The sequence below is a fragment of the Salmo salar genome, chromosome 20, assembly GCF_965601325.2.
Source record: "Salmo salar chromosome 20, fSalSal1, whole genome shotgun sequence".
NCBI lineage: Eukaryota > Metazoa > Chordata > Actinopteri > Salmoniformes > Salmonidae > Salmo > Salmo salar.
Window position 1 is genome coordinate 66577364 of NC_138310.1, and position 13653 is coordinate 66591016.

Genomic DNA, 13653 nt, shown 5'->3' on the forward strand with positions numbered 1-13653 from the left:
GTCCCGTGTGAGAGAGGCAGGTTGAGGTTTCCAGGGTTAGAATAGTGCAGAAGTTGTCATATGCTGAGGCAGTGAAGAAAGTAGGGGAAGATGGGTCAAGCGGAGAGATCCTGAGAGGAGTGGTGAGAGTAGTAGATCTGTACCACTACAGAGGTATAGGCCAACAAGTCATATATGTTTCAGTAAGATTGGATTTTTTGCATTCATAGCAATGGTTATAAACTGTACTGCAGGGATGTAATGGAAGTCACAGAAAATTGAGGTTGTGGTGGCAGCTGCAGAGAGATATTTGGGTGTGCGAGACTTGACATCAGAAGAGTTACAGGGTGTGTTAAGTTGTGATGTCCCATCCTTTGAAGTTGTTGGCATGAGGTAGGACTAAGTAAATCAAATCAAATCATATTGGTTACATACACATGGTTAGCAGATGTTAATGCGAGTGTAGCGAAATGCTTGTGCTTCTAGTTCCAACAGTGCAGTAATATCTAACAAGTAATCTAACAATTCCCCAACAACTACCTAATACACACAAATCTAAAGGGGTGAATGAGAATATGTACATATAAGTATATGGATGAGTGATGGCCGAGCAGCATAGGCAAGGTGCAATAGATGGTATAAAATACAGTATATACATGTGTAACCGATGTGAAATGGCTAGTTAGTTAGCGGTGGTGCGCGCTAATCGCATTTCAATCAGTGACGTCACTCGCTCTGAGACTTGAAGTAGGGTTTCCCCTTGCGTTGCAAAAGTCGTGGCTCTTGTGGCGCGATGGGTAACGATGCTTCGGTGGATGTCAGTTGTTGATGCGTGCAAGGGTCCCTGGTTCGAGCCCGGGTTGGGGCGAAGAGAGGGACGGAACCTACACTGTTACATTGGTGCCGTGACCCGGATCATTGGTTGCTGTGGAAAAAGGAGGAGGTCAAAGGGGGGGTGAGTGTAACCGATGTGAAATGGCTAGTTAGTTAGTGGTGGTGTGTGCTAATTGCATTTCAATCAGTAATGTCACTCGCTCTGAGACTTGAAGTAGGGTTTCCCCTTGTGTTGGGGAATGGGTAACGATGGGTAACGCGCGATGGGTAACGATGCTTCGGTGGGTGTCAGTTGTTGATGTGTGCAAGGGTCCCTGGTTCGAGCCCGGGTTGGGGTGAAGAGAGGGACGGAACCTACACTGTTACAGATGTGATATAAGTAATGTAAGATATGTAAACATTATTAAAGTGGCATTGTTTAAAGTGACTAGTGATCAATTTATTAAAGTGTCCAGTGATTGGGTCTCAATGTAGGCAGCAGCCTCTCTGAGTGATTGCTTTTAAGCAGTCTGATGGCCTTGAGATAGAAGCTGTTTTTCAATCTCTCGGTCCCAGCTTTGATGCACCTGTACTGACCTCACCTTCTGGATGATAGCGGTGTGAACAGGCAGTGGCTCAGGTGGTTGTTGTCCTTGATGATCTTTTTGGCCTTCCTGTGACATCGGGTGCTGTAGGTATCATGGAGGGCAGCATGTTTTCCCCCGGTGATGCGTTGTGCAGACCGCACCACCCTCTGGAGAGTAGATTTAAATATGGGAGTAGGGTGGCGTTATTTTTATTTTATTCATTTTTAGAATGTTTTTGTGGGTGTAGTGTTAGATAGTAGGGTATTTGTTTAAAAAAAATTCAAGCAAAGTATAAGGGAGTTTACTCCAGTCTAGTAGGTGGAGGTAATGCAACATATTGGATGCCAACCACGTTAAACCTCATCGAAGAACAAGAAGAAGAAGCAGTTAATGTGGGAACTTCCTGTTTGTAGTGTGACCGGAAGTGGATAAAAACATTGGAGGGAACGAAAAATATTCTGAGATCTTCTGTTGAAAAGGACAACATAGTCTGTAAGTAAGTTCACATATGATATTTAGCTAACAATGTTATCACAGTAAAGTTTATGGAGCTTGTCTATTGTATCAGAATTTGTACAAAGATAAAGGGCTCGCATTTGGTAACTAACTAAACTTTACGCACAGACAGGGGGTGGGTTTGGTTATAAATATGTTTGGTTTACGTCTCTTTCCAATGTTGGAAATCCCAGCTAGCTAGCTAACGTTATTAAAACTGCCTGCCAGCTAATTTTGCAATGTCATGTTAGGTATTTGGCACAGGCACACTGTAAATATGTCCCACTTGAAGCTAGCTGGCTAGCTAAATAGCATTGCTAGTCATATTGGAAAAATAGTGACCAATTGAAGCTTGTGCCAGAATTAATCCAGTTTGGTTATAATGGTGTTGTGAACTAACTAACTGGCTAACAAACTCGAACCTGCTGTTAGGACTGTTTTGGCTATTTAGCTATAACACCTGCTGTTTTTTTGGTTCTAGGTGGTTTGGGACTGGTGTGGCAGCTCTACCTAGCTTGTGTCCAGCAGCCAGATCACCATGGCGAAAAGGAGGAGCCTGTCCAACCTGGTGGTGTCTTGTAAGTGGGCGTCCTGCACCTTCAAAGGCCACTGCATGGAGGAGCTCAGCGAACACATGTCACTGCACCTGAAGGATCACCTAGGAGACAGAGATGCTATGGAAGAACTAGGTGGGTTGGTGAGGGGACTGGCAGATGACAGCTACATCAGTGTCTCAGTATTGTCCCAATAGCTTCCTTTCCCGAGTCTTTTCCATCAAGTGAAAGCAAATGTAGAATATGAAATCTTTCCGGCCCCTACAGTCTGTCAGTGATAACACACCTCCAGACGAGCTTCAATGCCTTATAACACTCCTTCCGTGGCCTCCAACTGCTTTTAAATGCTAGTAAAACTAAGTGCATGCTCTTCAACCGATTGTTGCCCGCACCCGACCGCCCGACTAGTATCACTACTCTGGACGGTTCTGACTTAGAATATGTGGACAACTACAAATACCTAGGTGTCTGGTTAGACTGTAAACTCTCCAGACTCACATTAAGCATCACCAATCTAAAATTAAATCTAGAATCAGCTTCCTATTTCGCAACAAAGCCTCCTTCACTCATACCCTCGTAAAACTGACTATCCTACCGATCCTTGACTTCGGCGATGTCATTTACAAAATAGCCTCCAACACTCTACTCAGCAAACTGGATGCAGTCTATCACAGTGCCATCCGTTTTGTCACCAAAGCCCCATATACTACCCACCACTGCGACCTGTTGGCTGGCCCTCACTACATATTCGTCGACAAACCCACTGGCTCCAGGTCCTCTAAGTCTTTGCTAGGTAAAGCCCCGCCTTATCTCAGCTCACCATAGCAACACCCACCCGTAGCACGCACTCCAGCAGGTATATTTCACTGGTTATCCCCAAAGCCAATACTTCCTTTGGCTGCCTTTCCTTCCAGTTCTCTGCTGCCAATGACTGGAACAAATTGCAAAAATCACTGAAGCTCGAGTCTTATATCTCCCTCCCTAACTTTAAGCATCAGCTGTCAGAGCAGCTTACCGAACACTGTACCTGTACACAGCCAATCTGTAAATAGCACACCCGACTACCTCATCCCCATATTGTTATTTATCCTCTTGCTCTTTTGTACCCCAGTATCTCTACTTGCACATCATCTGCACATCTATCACTCCAGTGTCAATGCTAAACTGTAATTATTTTGCCTCTATGGCCTATTTATTGCCTTACCTCCCTACTCTTCTACATTTGCACACGCTGTACATGGATTTTTCTATTGTGTTATTGACTGTACGTTTGTTTATGTGTAACTCTGTTGTTTTTGTCGCACTGCTTTGCTTTATCTTGGCCAGGTCGCAGTTGTAAATGAGAACTTGTTCTCAACTGGCCTACCTGGTTAAATAAAGGTGATAAGAAGTGATTTCAAGGGAAAGTAGTCAAGAACAGGAAGCCTTTGAAAAGTACTCAGTACTACTGAAGCCTTTGAAAAGTACAAATATGCTGACCAGAATATCACTAACAGCACCTACTGCCTTTCGCCAGATAACGTGTGTTGTGTTGCTCCCTCTAGATGACTATGCATGTCTGTGGGAGGGCTGTGAGTTCCTGGCTATGGGCAGCCCCAGGGAGCTGGAGATCCATGCTCACTTCCACACCTTCCACAGCAAACTCAAGTTCATTGGGGAGCAGATGCTCAAGTCCCACCCCAACTTCCCCAGCTGTACCCAGGACCTCCACAGCAACAACCTGGTCCCCGAGATCTCAGAGGGACTTGTGTGCCAGTGGGAGCACTGTGATGTAAGTTAATAATACCATGGAGGGTGATTCTGCATCCCACTGCTTGACATCTGCCTTATAATTCACCGCCACCCTCAGTGATTATGTGTATGTGATGTACTTAATTTTTGCTGTTTTGTTGCTACAGAGTACATTTAACAACCCGGAGTGGTTCTATCGGCATGTGGACATGCACGCTCATTGCACTGGGCTCTCTCCTCTCCCAGACCAGCAGCAGGCCATCTTCTGCAGCTGGAAAGGTACTGCTAGGGGCAAGGAAGGGATCACATTATACTGTATCAGCACAGCCTTTCCTTCTGTAGTGCTACATTGAATAAACTGATGTTTTCTTGGCCTGCTTCAGCTGATATCCTCGTCATGTGTTTCCACAGGTTGTGATGCATTCTTTAAGATCAAGTACCGTTTGCGGGAGCACCTGCGCAGCCACACTCAGGAGCGTCTGGTGGCCTGCCCCACCTGCGGCTGCATGTTCTCCAGCAACACCAAGTTCTTCGACCACATCCACAGACAGGCCGAGCCAGAGGGTGAATGGGCTCAGCTCTGCCTGGCCAGAAGTCACTGTTTTACAGCTTATAGGCAGATATGTTATTGGCTTAGACATGTACATTTTAATTTGATTGAATGCCCTCTGATTCTTGCAGAGTCCCTGGTCTGTGAGCATTGTGACAAAGGCTTTGCCAATGAGAGACTGTTGAGAGACCATGTACGACAGCATGGTGAGTGTGCTGTTCTCCACCACTTCTGTTCAGTATTATTTAGCTCATTTTCCATGTCTGGCTTGGAAATGTACATCTATTAGTCAGATTTATTTTAGTTGTAGTGCTATCAATAGGGTTTGTCAATACGATATTTAGATTGGCTGATGATGGCTATTGTCTGTGTCCAGTTTCTTTCACTGTAAATCTTATGAGTGATCTATCCTCTGCCTCTCAGTGAACCATATCAAGTGTCCCCTGTGTGACATGACCTGCACCTCTCTCGCCACTCTGAAGATCCATATCAAGTTCCGCCACTGTGACGAGCGACCCTTTCCCTGTGACTTCTGTGAGAGCAGGTTGTTGTTCCACAGACTCGTCACAACTTACTGACCCTTATAGACTGTAAACATATTGTGCACATATTATTTTGCGCGCACTTTTGTTTATGATGCATGTCTCCCAGCTTTAAGAACCAGCACGACCTGCGGAAGCACATGGAGACCCATAATGAGGGGGCGGCCTACCACTGCTCTGTAGAGGGCTGTGACTACTCCTCCCGCATGGCCCACACCATGAACCAGCACTACAAGAGAGTACACGAGGTACTTCAGACTGTCTGCAGGGGACGCCAAACACTCACTCACTGCTCAATAGACCTACAGAATCAAGATCAGTGTCAAAGCTTGACTTTTTTTCATTTGCAAATATGCTTTTGGGTTTATGGAATTTTGATCAAGTGTACTCCACTTGACACTTGTGTAATTCTCCTCTGTAGGGTGGAATGGTCTCGAAATACAAGTGTCATCTCTGTGACAGAACCTTCTCTTGGTGTTACACACTCACTCTTCACCTGCGCAAGAAACACCACCTGAAATGGCCCTCTGGACACTCCCGCTTCAGGTATGAACAGCGCTTCATCTTTCCCTTGTGTGATTAGTTAACATGAGTTAGTCTGTTTTACCATAAGGGGGTGGTTGTTGATTATTTGGCTTGCTCCAGATACAAGGAGGATGAAGATGGCTACCTGAGGCTGAACATGGTGCGTTACGAGACAGTGGAGGTGACTCAGGAGATCATGAAGAACATGGCTAAGAAGAGGACGCTCCATAAGGGCCCCGGGTCCAGCAGCCGAGCCAAGAGAGCTGCCACCCGGGCAGCCAGAAGTCATGGCTCTCCCCCTGGCTCCTCCTCCCCCTCCTCTTGCTCCTCTTCCTCAGAGCTCTCTGCAGGGGAGGAGATGTCAGCCCAGCCCAGCCCCAGGGGCAGTGACTCACCTGTGTACTGTGTACTGAGTAACGTGTCTGATATGGGGGATGACCCCGACGCCACCCGGGACGGCTCTGACTCCTGTGGGCCCTCAGGCGCTGTGAGGGCCCTGACTGAGGTGGCCAGGGGTCTGGGGATGGATGTGGTGTAATCACACACAGACCCTCCTTATTCTAGTGGTCCAAGTAAACTATTGACATTGCCACATTGTTGTCTCCAACCTTGATCCTGTAGACTAAAGTAGTGATACCAACTTCAATTGTATCTCAATGAATAGGAATATTCCAGGCGATGAATGCAGCCGTTCATATCTAACGCACTGTCATTCCTTTATAAAATGAGAACTTGGTTAAAGAAACACTGATCCAGCATCTTCTCAGGACCAGTGTTGGAGACCACTAACGTAGCGTTACTGAATCACTCCAATGTTACAGCTGTGCTGCATGTATGATGGCTGGGCTTAACCTGGGATGGACTGTTTATTAAAGTTCACTAAATGTTAGTATCTCTGGAAGAGATGTGACAAGTTGACAAGAATGTGAAGACTGTGTTAGTGCTTACTATCCCTGATCAAATGTTTTTATTTGTTAGTGTTTTACAGTATTGGCTTTAATGCGGCGAGGGTGTTGGCAGCATCAGAATGGGACCCCATTGACAGCAGTTTTGAAATCACCTCAGGTTTGGAGTGTAGAAGTCTGTCAGGTCACTTTTTTAAACTCTTTTCCATTAAGTTATAGGTCTTAGGTTTTCCTTTGTGGTCACTGGATAATCTGATTTCATTAATGCTGTAGCTTTTGATTTGACCTAGTTGTTTTTTTGTTAGTTAGTTAGTTTTGTCAGTTATATTGTATGTCCATTTTAGGAACAGTAACCTGACTAACTCATGAGTTAACATTTTATGAACGAATTTGGTGGATTGCACTTTTATGTTGAACAAAATCATTGTTCATCAATTTACAGGTGTTTTAAGGGATGTAAATAGTTTTTCAACACAGTAGTTTGTCCTTTGTGTCATACAGGTAATAATCAGAATCACAGAATTTGTCATGAAGCAGTACCTTGCAGAGTTACAGTTGTAAGGCAAGCAAGCTCACTGAATGGCGTCTTCTGATTTCTGTCATTACGAGGTAGTCCTGTGGGGAGCGCCAGACAATGGGAGAGAGAAGGGGACCAGAGGCAGCAATGCTTATTTTAATTTATTTATTTCACGTTTATTTAACCAGGTAGGCTAGTTGAGAACAAGTTCTCATTTGCAACTGCGACCTGGCCAAGATGAAGCATAGCAATTCGACACATAGAATAAACAAAACATAGTCAATTATACAGTAGAACAAAAGAGAACAAAAAGTCTATATACAGTGAGTGCAAATGAGGTAAGTTAAGGCAATAAATAGGCCATGGTGGTGAAGTAATTACAATATTGCAATTAAACACTGGAATTGTAGATGTGCAGAAGATGAATGTGCAAGTAGAGATACTGGGGTGCAAAGGAGCAAGATGAATAAATACAGTATGGGGATGAGGTAGGTAGATAGATGGTCTGTTTACAGATGGGCTATGTACAGGTGCAGTGAGCTGCTCTGACAGCTGGTGCTTAAAGCTAGTGAGGGAGATACGAGTCTCCGGCTTCAGAGATTTTTTGCAGTTCGTTCCAGTCATTGGCAGTAGAGAACTGGAAGGAAAGACGACCAAAGGAGGAATTGGCTTTGGGGGTGACCAGTGAGATATACCTGCTGGAGCGCGTGCTACGAGTGGGTGCTGCTATGGTGACCAGTGAGCTGAGATAAGGTTGTAGATAACCTGTAGCCAGTGGGTTTGGCGACGAGTATAAAGCGAGGGCCAACCAACGAGAGTGTACAGTTCGCAATGGTGGGTAGTGTATGGGACTTTGGTGACAAAACGGATGCCACTGTGATAGACTGCATCCAGTTTGTTGAGTAGAGTGTTGGAGGCTATTTTATAGATGACATCACCGAAGTCGAGGATCGGTAGGATCGTAAGTTTTACGAGGGTATGTTTGGCAGCATGAGTGAAGGATGCTTTGTTGCGATATAGGAAGCCGATTCTAGATTTAATTTTGGATTGGAGATGCTTAATGTGAGTCTGGAAGTAGAGTTTACAGTCTAACCGGACACCCAGGTATTTGTAGTTGTCCACGTATTCTAAGTCAGAGCCGTCCAGAGTAGTGATGCTGGACGGGCGAGCAGGTGCGGGCAGTGATCGGTTGAATAGCATGCATTTAGTTTTACTTGCGTTTAAGAGCAGTTGGAGGCCACGGAAGGAGAGTTGTATGGCATTGAAGCCCAGTGTCCAACAGTGTCCAAAGAGGGGCCAGAAGTATACAGAATGGTGTCATCTGCGTAGAGGTGGATCAGAGAATCACCAGCAGCAAGAGCAACATCATTGATGTATACAGAGAAGAGAGTCGGACCGAGAATTGAACCCTGTGGCACACCCATAGAGACTGCCAGAGGTCCGGACAACAGGCCCTCAGAGTTCAGTGTGTCAAATCAATCAGAGAAGTAGTTGGTAAACCAGGCGAGGCAATCATTTGAGAAACCGAGTCTGCCAATAAGAATGTGGTGATTGACAGAGTTGAAAGCCTTGGCCAGGTCGATGAATACAGCTGCACAGAAATGTCTCTTATCGATGGCTGTTATGATGTCGTTTAAGACCTTGAGCGTGGCTGAGGTGCACCCGTGACCAGCTCTGAAACCAGATTGCCTAGCGGAGAAGGTACGGTGGGATTCAAAATGGTCGGTGATCTGTTTTGTTAACTTGGCTTTCTAAGACCTTAGAAAGACAGGGTAGGATAGATATACCGTAAATTCCGGACTATAAGCCGCAACTTTTTTCCCAGGCTTTGAACCTCGCGGCTTAAACAATGACGCGGCTAATATATGGATTTTTCCCGCTTTCAATTAAAATAAAAAATAAAACAACACATTCTGTGACTTGCTCAGTTTTTTGGCGGCATGAAGCTTTCATTAGACCAATGAAATTGCCGAACGGGTTAAGGTCTAACAACTTTTTTGTTTACTGTTTAGATTAAATCGAGCGCTCTCAAACTTCCCATCATTCTAATTATGGTAGTCATTTTGTCACCCTCATCATGGCAAAGACACAGAGAAATGCATATGATGCATCTTTCAAGTTGAAGGCGATTGATCTGGCTGTTGGAAAAGGAAATAGAGCTGCTGCACGGGAGCTTGGTCTTAATGAGTCGATGATAAGAAGTTGGAAACAGCAGCGTGAGGAATTGACTCAGTGAAAAAAGACAACTAAAAAGACAACTGCTAATTATTATAATTTTTTTACCAGCTGTGTTTCGTTAAAGCCTGTGTGAAGTTAATTTGTTTTAATGTACCGGTAGGCACCTGCGGCTTATAGACGTGCGGCTTATTTGTGTTCAATATATATATATATATATATTTTTTAATTCAGTGGGTGCGGCTTATATTCAGGTGCGCTTAATAGTCCGGAAATTATGGTAGGTCTGTAGCAGTTTGGGTCTAGAGTGTCACCCCATTTGAAGAGGGGGATGACTGCGGCAGCTTTCCAATCTTTGGGACTCTCAGACAATATGAGAGGTTGAACAGGCTAGTAATAGGGGTTGCAACAATTTCGGCAGATCATTTTAGAAAGAGGGTCCAGATTGTCTAGCCCGGCTGATTTGTATGGGTCCAGATTTTGCAGCTCTTTCAGAACATCAGCTATCTGGATTTGGGTGAAGGAGAAATGGTGGGGGCTTTGGAGGGTGCCGGGCAGTTGACCAGGGTAGGGGTAGCCAGGTGGAAAGCATGGCCAGCCGTAGAGAAATGCTTATTGAAATTATGAATTATAGTGGATTTATCGGTGGTAACAGTGTTTCCTAGCCTCAGAGCAGTGGACAGCTGGGAGGAGGTGCTCTTATTCTCCATGGACAGTCTCCCAGAACTTTTTTGAGTTAGTACTACAGGATGCAAATTTCTGTTTGAAAAAGCGAGCCTTAGCTTTTCTAACTGGCTGTGTATATTTGTTCCTAACTTCCGTGAAAAGTTGCATATCACGGGAGCTATTCGATGCTAATGCAGAATGCCACATGATGTTTTTGTGCTGGTCAAGGGCAGCTGGGTCTGGAGTGAACCAAGGACTATATCTATTCCTAGTTCTAAATTGTTTGAGTGGGGCATGCTTATTTAAGATGGTGAGGAAGGCACTTTTAAAGAATAGCCAGGCATCATCTACTGACGGGATGAGGTCAATGTCATTCCAGGATACCCCGGCCAGGTCGATTAGAAAGGCCTGCTCGCAGAAGTGTTTTAGGGAGCGTTTGACAGTGATGAGGGGTGGTCGTTTGGTTGCAGATCCATTACGGATGCAGGCAATGAGGCAGTGATCACAGAAGTGTATTGGAGGGCGAGTTAGTTAGGATGACATCTATGAGGGTGCCCGTGTTTACGGATTTGGGGTTGTACCTGGTAGGTTCATTGATAATTTGTGTGAGATTGAGGGCATCAAGCTTAGATTGTAGGATGGCCGGGGTATTAACATGTCCTAGTTTAGGTCACCTAGTAGCACGAGCTCAGAAGATAGATGGGGGGGGCAATCAATTCACATAAGGTCCCGCTAATGGTGGATGGCTTGAATCAGGTCAGGACCAGTAGGCTGAGTCAAACTCCGGCTTGATACCGAAGTTGATTGCTTGTGAGTCCACTTGCATTTTCTGCTGAGAAATGGAAGGACAGACAGAAAAAATAGTGTCAGTTATGTGTGGCTTAAATACAAATAATTATTTTGGTATTTTATACACATTTTAGTGGATGTTCAACACATTTTCATACCTTCAACCTCAGCTTATGGTGGTGGATCTGCTATGCAATGCGGACATGCATTGTATGCCATCTTCCTGGTCTCTGAAGATAGAAACAGAACTCAAAACACTTCAAATGAGAACATTTTGCCGATACTCAATAATCTAAAGGGTACTTACTCTTGGATTCTTCTGTAGATGCTTGTGTGACCCAGTCCTAGGTCCTGGTGCCATGTCTAGAACATTTGATGTCTGACAAAGACAAGGAAATGTAGACTTTGATCACACACTACTAACTCATGACACCATAACATGATGATACCTAAATACTATATATTTTGCCTCAGCCCCAACTTCCTAGTTCCCATTACTCTCTTTTCCACTGGTACCTTGGGAGGGCATGCCTTTGGCTGGAAGGCCCCCTGCAGGGAGCTGAAGGGTCCTGGGTAGGGGACAAAGCTGGCTGCCATGGGGGCCAACCCTGGCATCAATAAGGAAAATCAGTGTATGAGTGAGGGAGAGACTTACATTGTGTCTGTAGAAGGGATCCACATTTGTTGAGAATTTGACAAACTGTAAAAAACAAAACAAAAAAAAAGAACATTCATTAGATTTGTACAGGCTTCATCAACATAATTGATACAGTAGCACTTCAAATCAAATGTTATTTGTCACATGCGCTGAACACAACAGGTGTAAACCTTACAGTGAAACACCTACTAACAAGCCCTTAACCAACAATGCAGTTAAGAAAATACAAAACAAAAAGTAAGAAGAATAACAAATAATTAAAGAGCAGCTTTAATTGAACTTCTCTGTACATTTCTGTGTGCTGGTGTTGATGTTATTGGACCTCAGTGGACAGGTAGAGAGTGGTCCGGCCAGAAACCTGGAAGGCCAGGAAGCATGAACTCATCTGATGCAGCACACTGGGCTCTGAAGAGGACAAGCATAGCAGACATAACAAACACATTCCATGTAACTAATATTTTCTGCTATATTGTGTCTGAAGATAACTTATCTGTAAACAGGACCACTCCAAAAGGCTCTATAGGGAGAATAGCAGCTAAGCAGATGAAGATGCACCTGAGTAGGAACTACCCGCAGGTTGCTGGGCAGCAGAAGGCAAAGCGCTCACTGAGAGCAGTGGGGTAGGAGGAGAAAAGACTGCTGGGGGGGGGGGGGGAGAAACACACACACACCAACTGATTAATGGACTGTTGAATGTATTTTTTTTATTTTTTTTATCTTGCTTTGCTCTTTTCTACTCTGATAAGCTCCCAGGAAAGGGCTGAAAATAGCCCACATTAATAAACAGTCGTGGCCAAAAGTTGAGAATTACACATGTACATTTCCACAAAGTTTGCTGCTTCAGTGTCTTTAGATATTTTTGTCAGATGTTACTATGGAATACTGAAGTATAATTACAAGCATTTCATAAGTGTCAAAGGCTTTTATTGGCATTACATGAAGTTAATGCAAAGAGTCAATATTTGCAGTGTTGACCCTTCTTTTTCAAGACCTCTGCAATCTGCCCTGGCATGCTGTCAATTAACCTCTGGGCCACATCCTGACTGATGGCAGCCCATTCTTGCATAATCAATGCTTGGAGTTTGTCAGAATTTGTGGGTTTTTGTTTGTCCACCCGCCTCTTGAGGATTGACCACAAGTTCTCAATGGGATTAAGGTCTGGGGAGTTTCCTGGCCATGGACCCAAAATATTGATGTTTTGTTCCCCGAGCCACTTAGTTATCACTTTTGCCTTATGGCAAGGTGCTCCATCATGCTGGAAAAGGCATTGTTCATCACCAAACTGTTCTTGGATGGTTGGGAGAAGTTGCTCTCGGTGGATGTGTTGGTACCATTCTTTATTCATGGCTGTGTTAGGCAAAATTGTGAGTGAGCCCACTCCCTTGGCTGAGAAGCAACCCCACACATGAATGGTCTCAGGATGCTTTACTGTTGGCATGACACAGGACTGATGGTAGCGCTCACCTTGTCTTCTCTGGACAAGCTTTTTTCCGGATGCCTCAAACAATTGGAAAGGGGATTCATCAGAGAAAATGACTTTACCCCAGTCCTCAGCAGTCCAATCCCTGTACCTTTTGCAGAATATCAGTCTGTCCCTGATGTTTTTCCTGGAGAGAAGTGGATGTTTGCTGCCCTTCTTAACACCAGGCCATCCTCCAAAAGTCTTCGCCAAACTGTGCGTGCAGATGCACTCACACCTGCCTGCTGCCATTCATTAGCAAGCTCTGTACTGGTGGTGCCCCGATTCCGCAGCAGAATCAACTTTAGGAGATGGTCCTGGCGCTTGCTGGACTTGCTTTGGTGCCCTGAAGCCTTCTTCACAACAATTGAACCGCTCTCCTTGAAGTTCTTGATGATCCGATAAATGGTTGATTTAGGTGCAATCTTACTGGCAGCAACATCCTTGCCTGTGAAGCCCTTTTTGTGCAAAGCAATGATGACGGCACGTGTTTCCTTGCAGTTAACCATGATTGACAGAGGAAGAACAATGATTCCAATCACCACCCTCCTTTTGAAGCTTCCAGTCTGTTATTTGTACTCAATCAGCATGACAGTGATCTCCAGCCTTGTCCTCATCAACATTCACACCTGTGTTAACGAGAGAATCACTGACATGATGTCAGCTGGTCCTTTTGTGGCAGGGCTGAAATGCAGTGGAATTTTTTTT

General features: G+C 44.7%; 1 protein-coding gene across 2 annotated transcripts; it reads left to right on the top strand.

The window, feature by feature from the left end:
- Positions 1-1772: 1772 nt before the first annotated feature.
- LOC106581133 (histone H4 transcription factor) lies at positions 1773-6706 on the top strand. Of its 2 annotated transcripts, none has more exons than XM_014162954.3 (10): positions 1773-1871; positions 2356-2563; positions 3973-4199; positions 4327-4438; positions 4571-4723; positions 4841-4915; positions 5133-5253; positions 5361-5499; positions 5673-5797; positions 5897-6706. In XM_014162954.3, the coding sequence occupies exons 2-10, from the start codon at positions 2413-2415 to the stop codon at positions 6312-6314; spliced, it is 1521 nt and encodes a 506-aa protein (XP_014018429.1). In that variant the 5' UTR covers positions 1773-1871; positions 2356-2412; the 3' UTR covers positions 6315-6706. The 2 variants fall into 2 exon arrangements, with proteins under 2 accessions (XP_014018429.1, XP_014018430.1); XM_014162955.3 differs by having other exon boundaries at positions 1792-1875.
- Positions 6707-13653: the final 6947 nt, after the last annotated feature.

Bases quoted from the DNA above. Each gene is read 5' to 3' on its own strand.
- LOC106581133 (XM_014162954.3), top strand. From the start codon at position 2,413: ATGGCGAAAAGGAGGAGCCTGTCCAACCTGGTGGTGTCTTGTAAGTGG. The intron at 4,724-4,840 runs GTGAATGGGCTC...TGATTCTTGCAG, and splicing joins CAGACAGGCCGAGCCAGAGG to AGTCCCTGGTCTGTGAGCAT. The intron at 5,798-5,896 runs GTATGAACAGCG...GGCTTGCTCCAG, and splicing joins TCTGGACACTCCCGCTTCAG to ATACAAGGAGGATGAAGATG.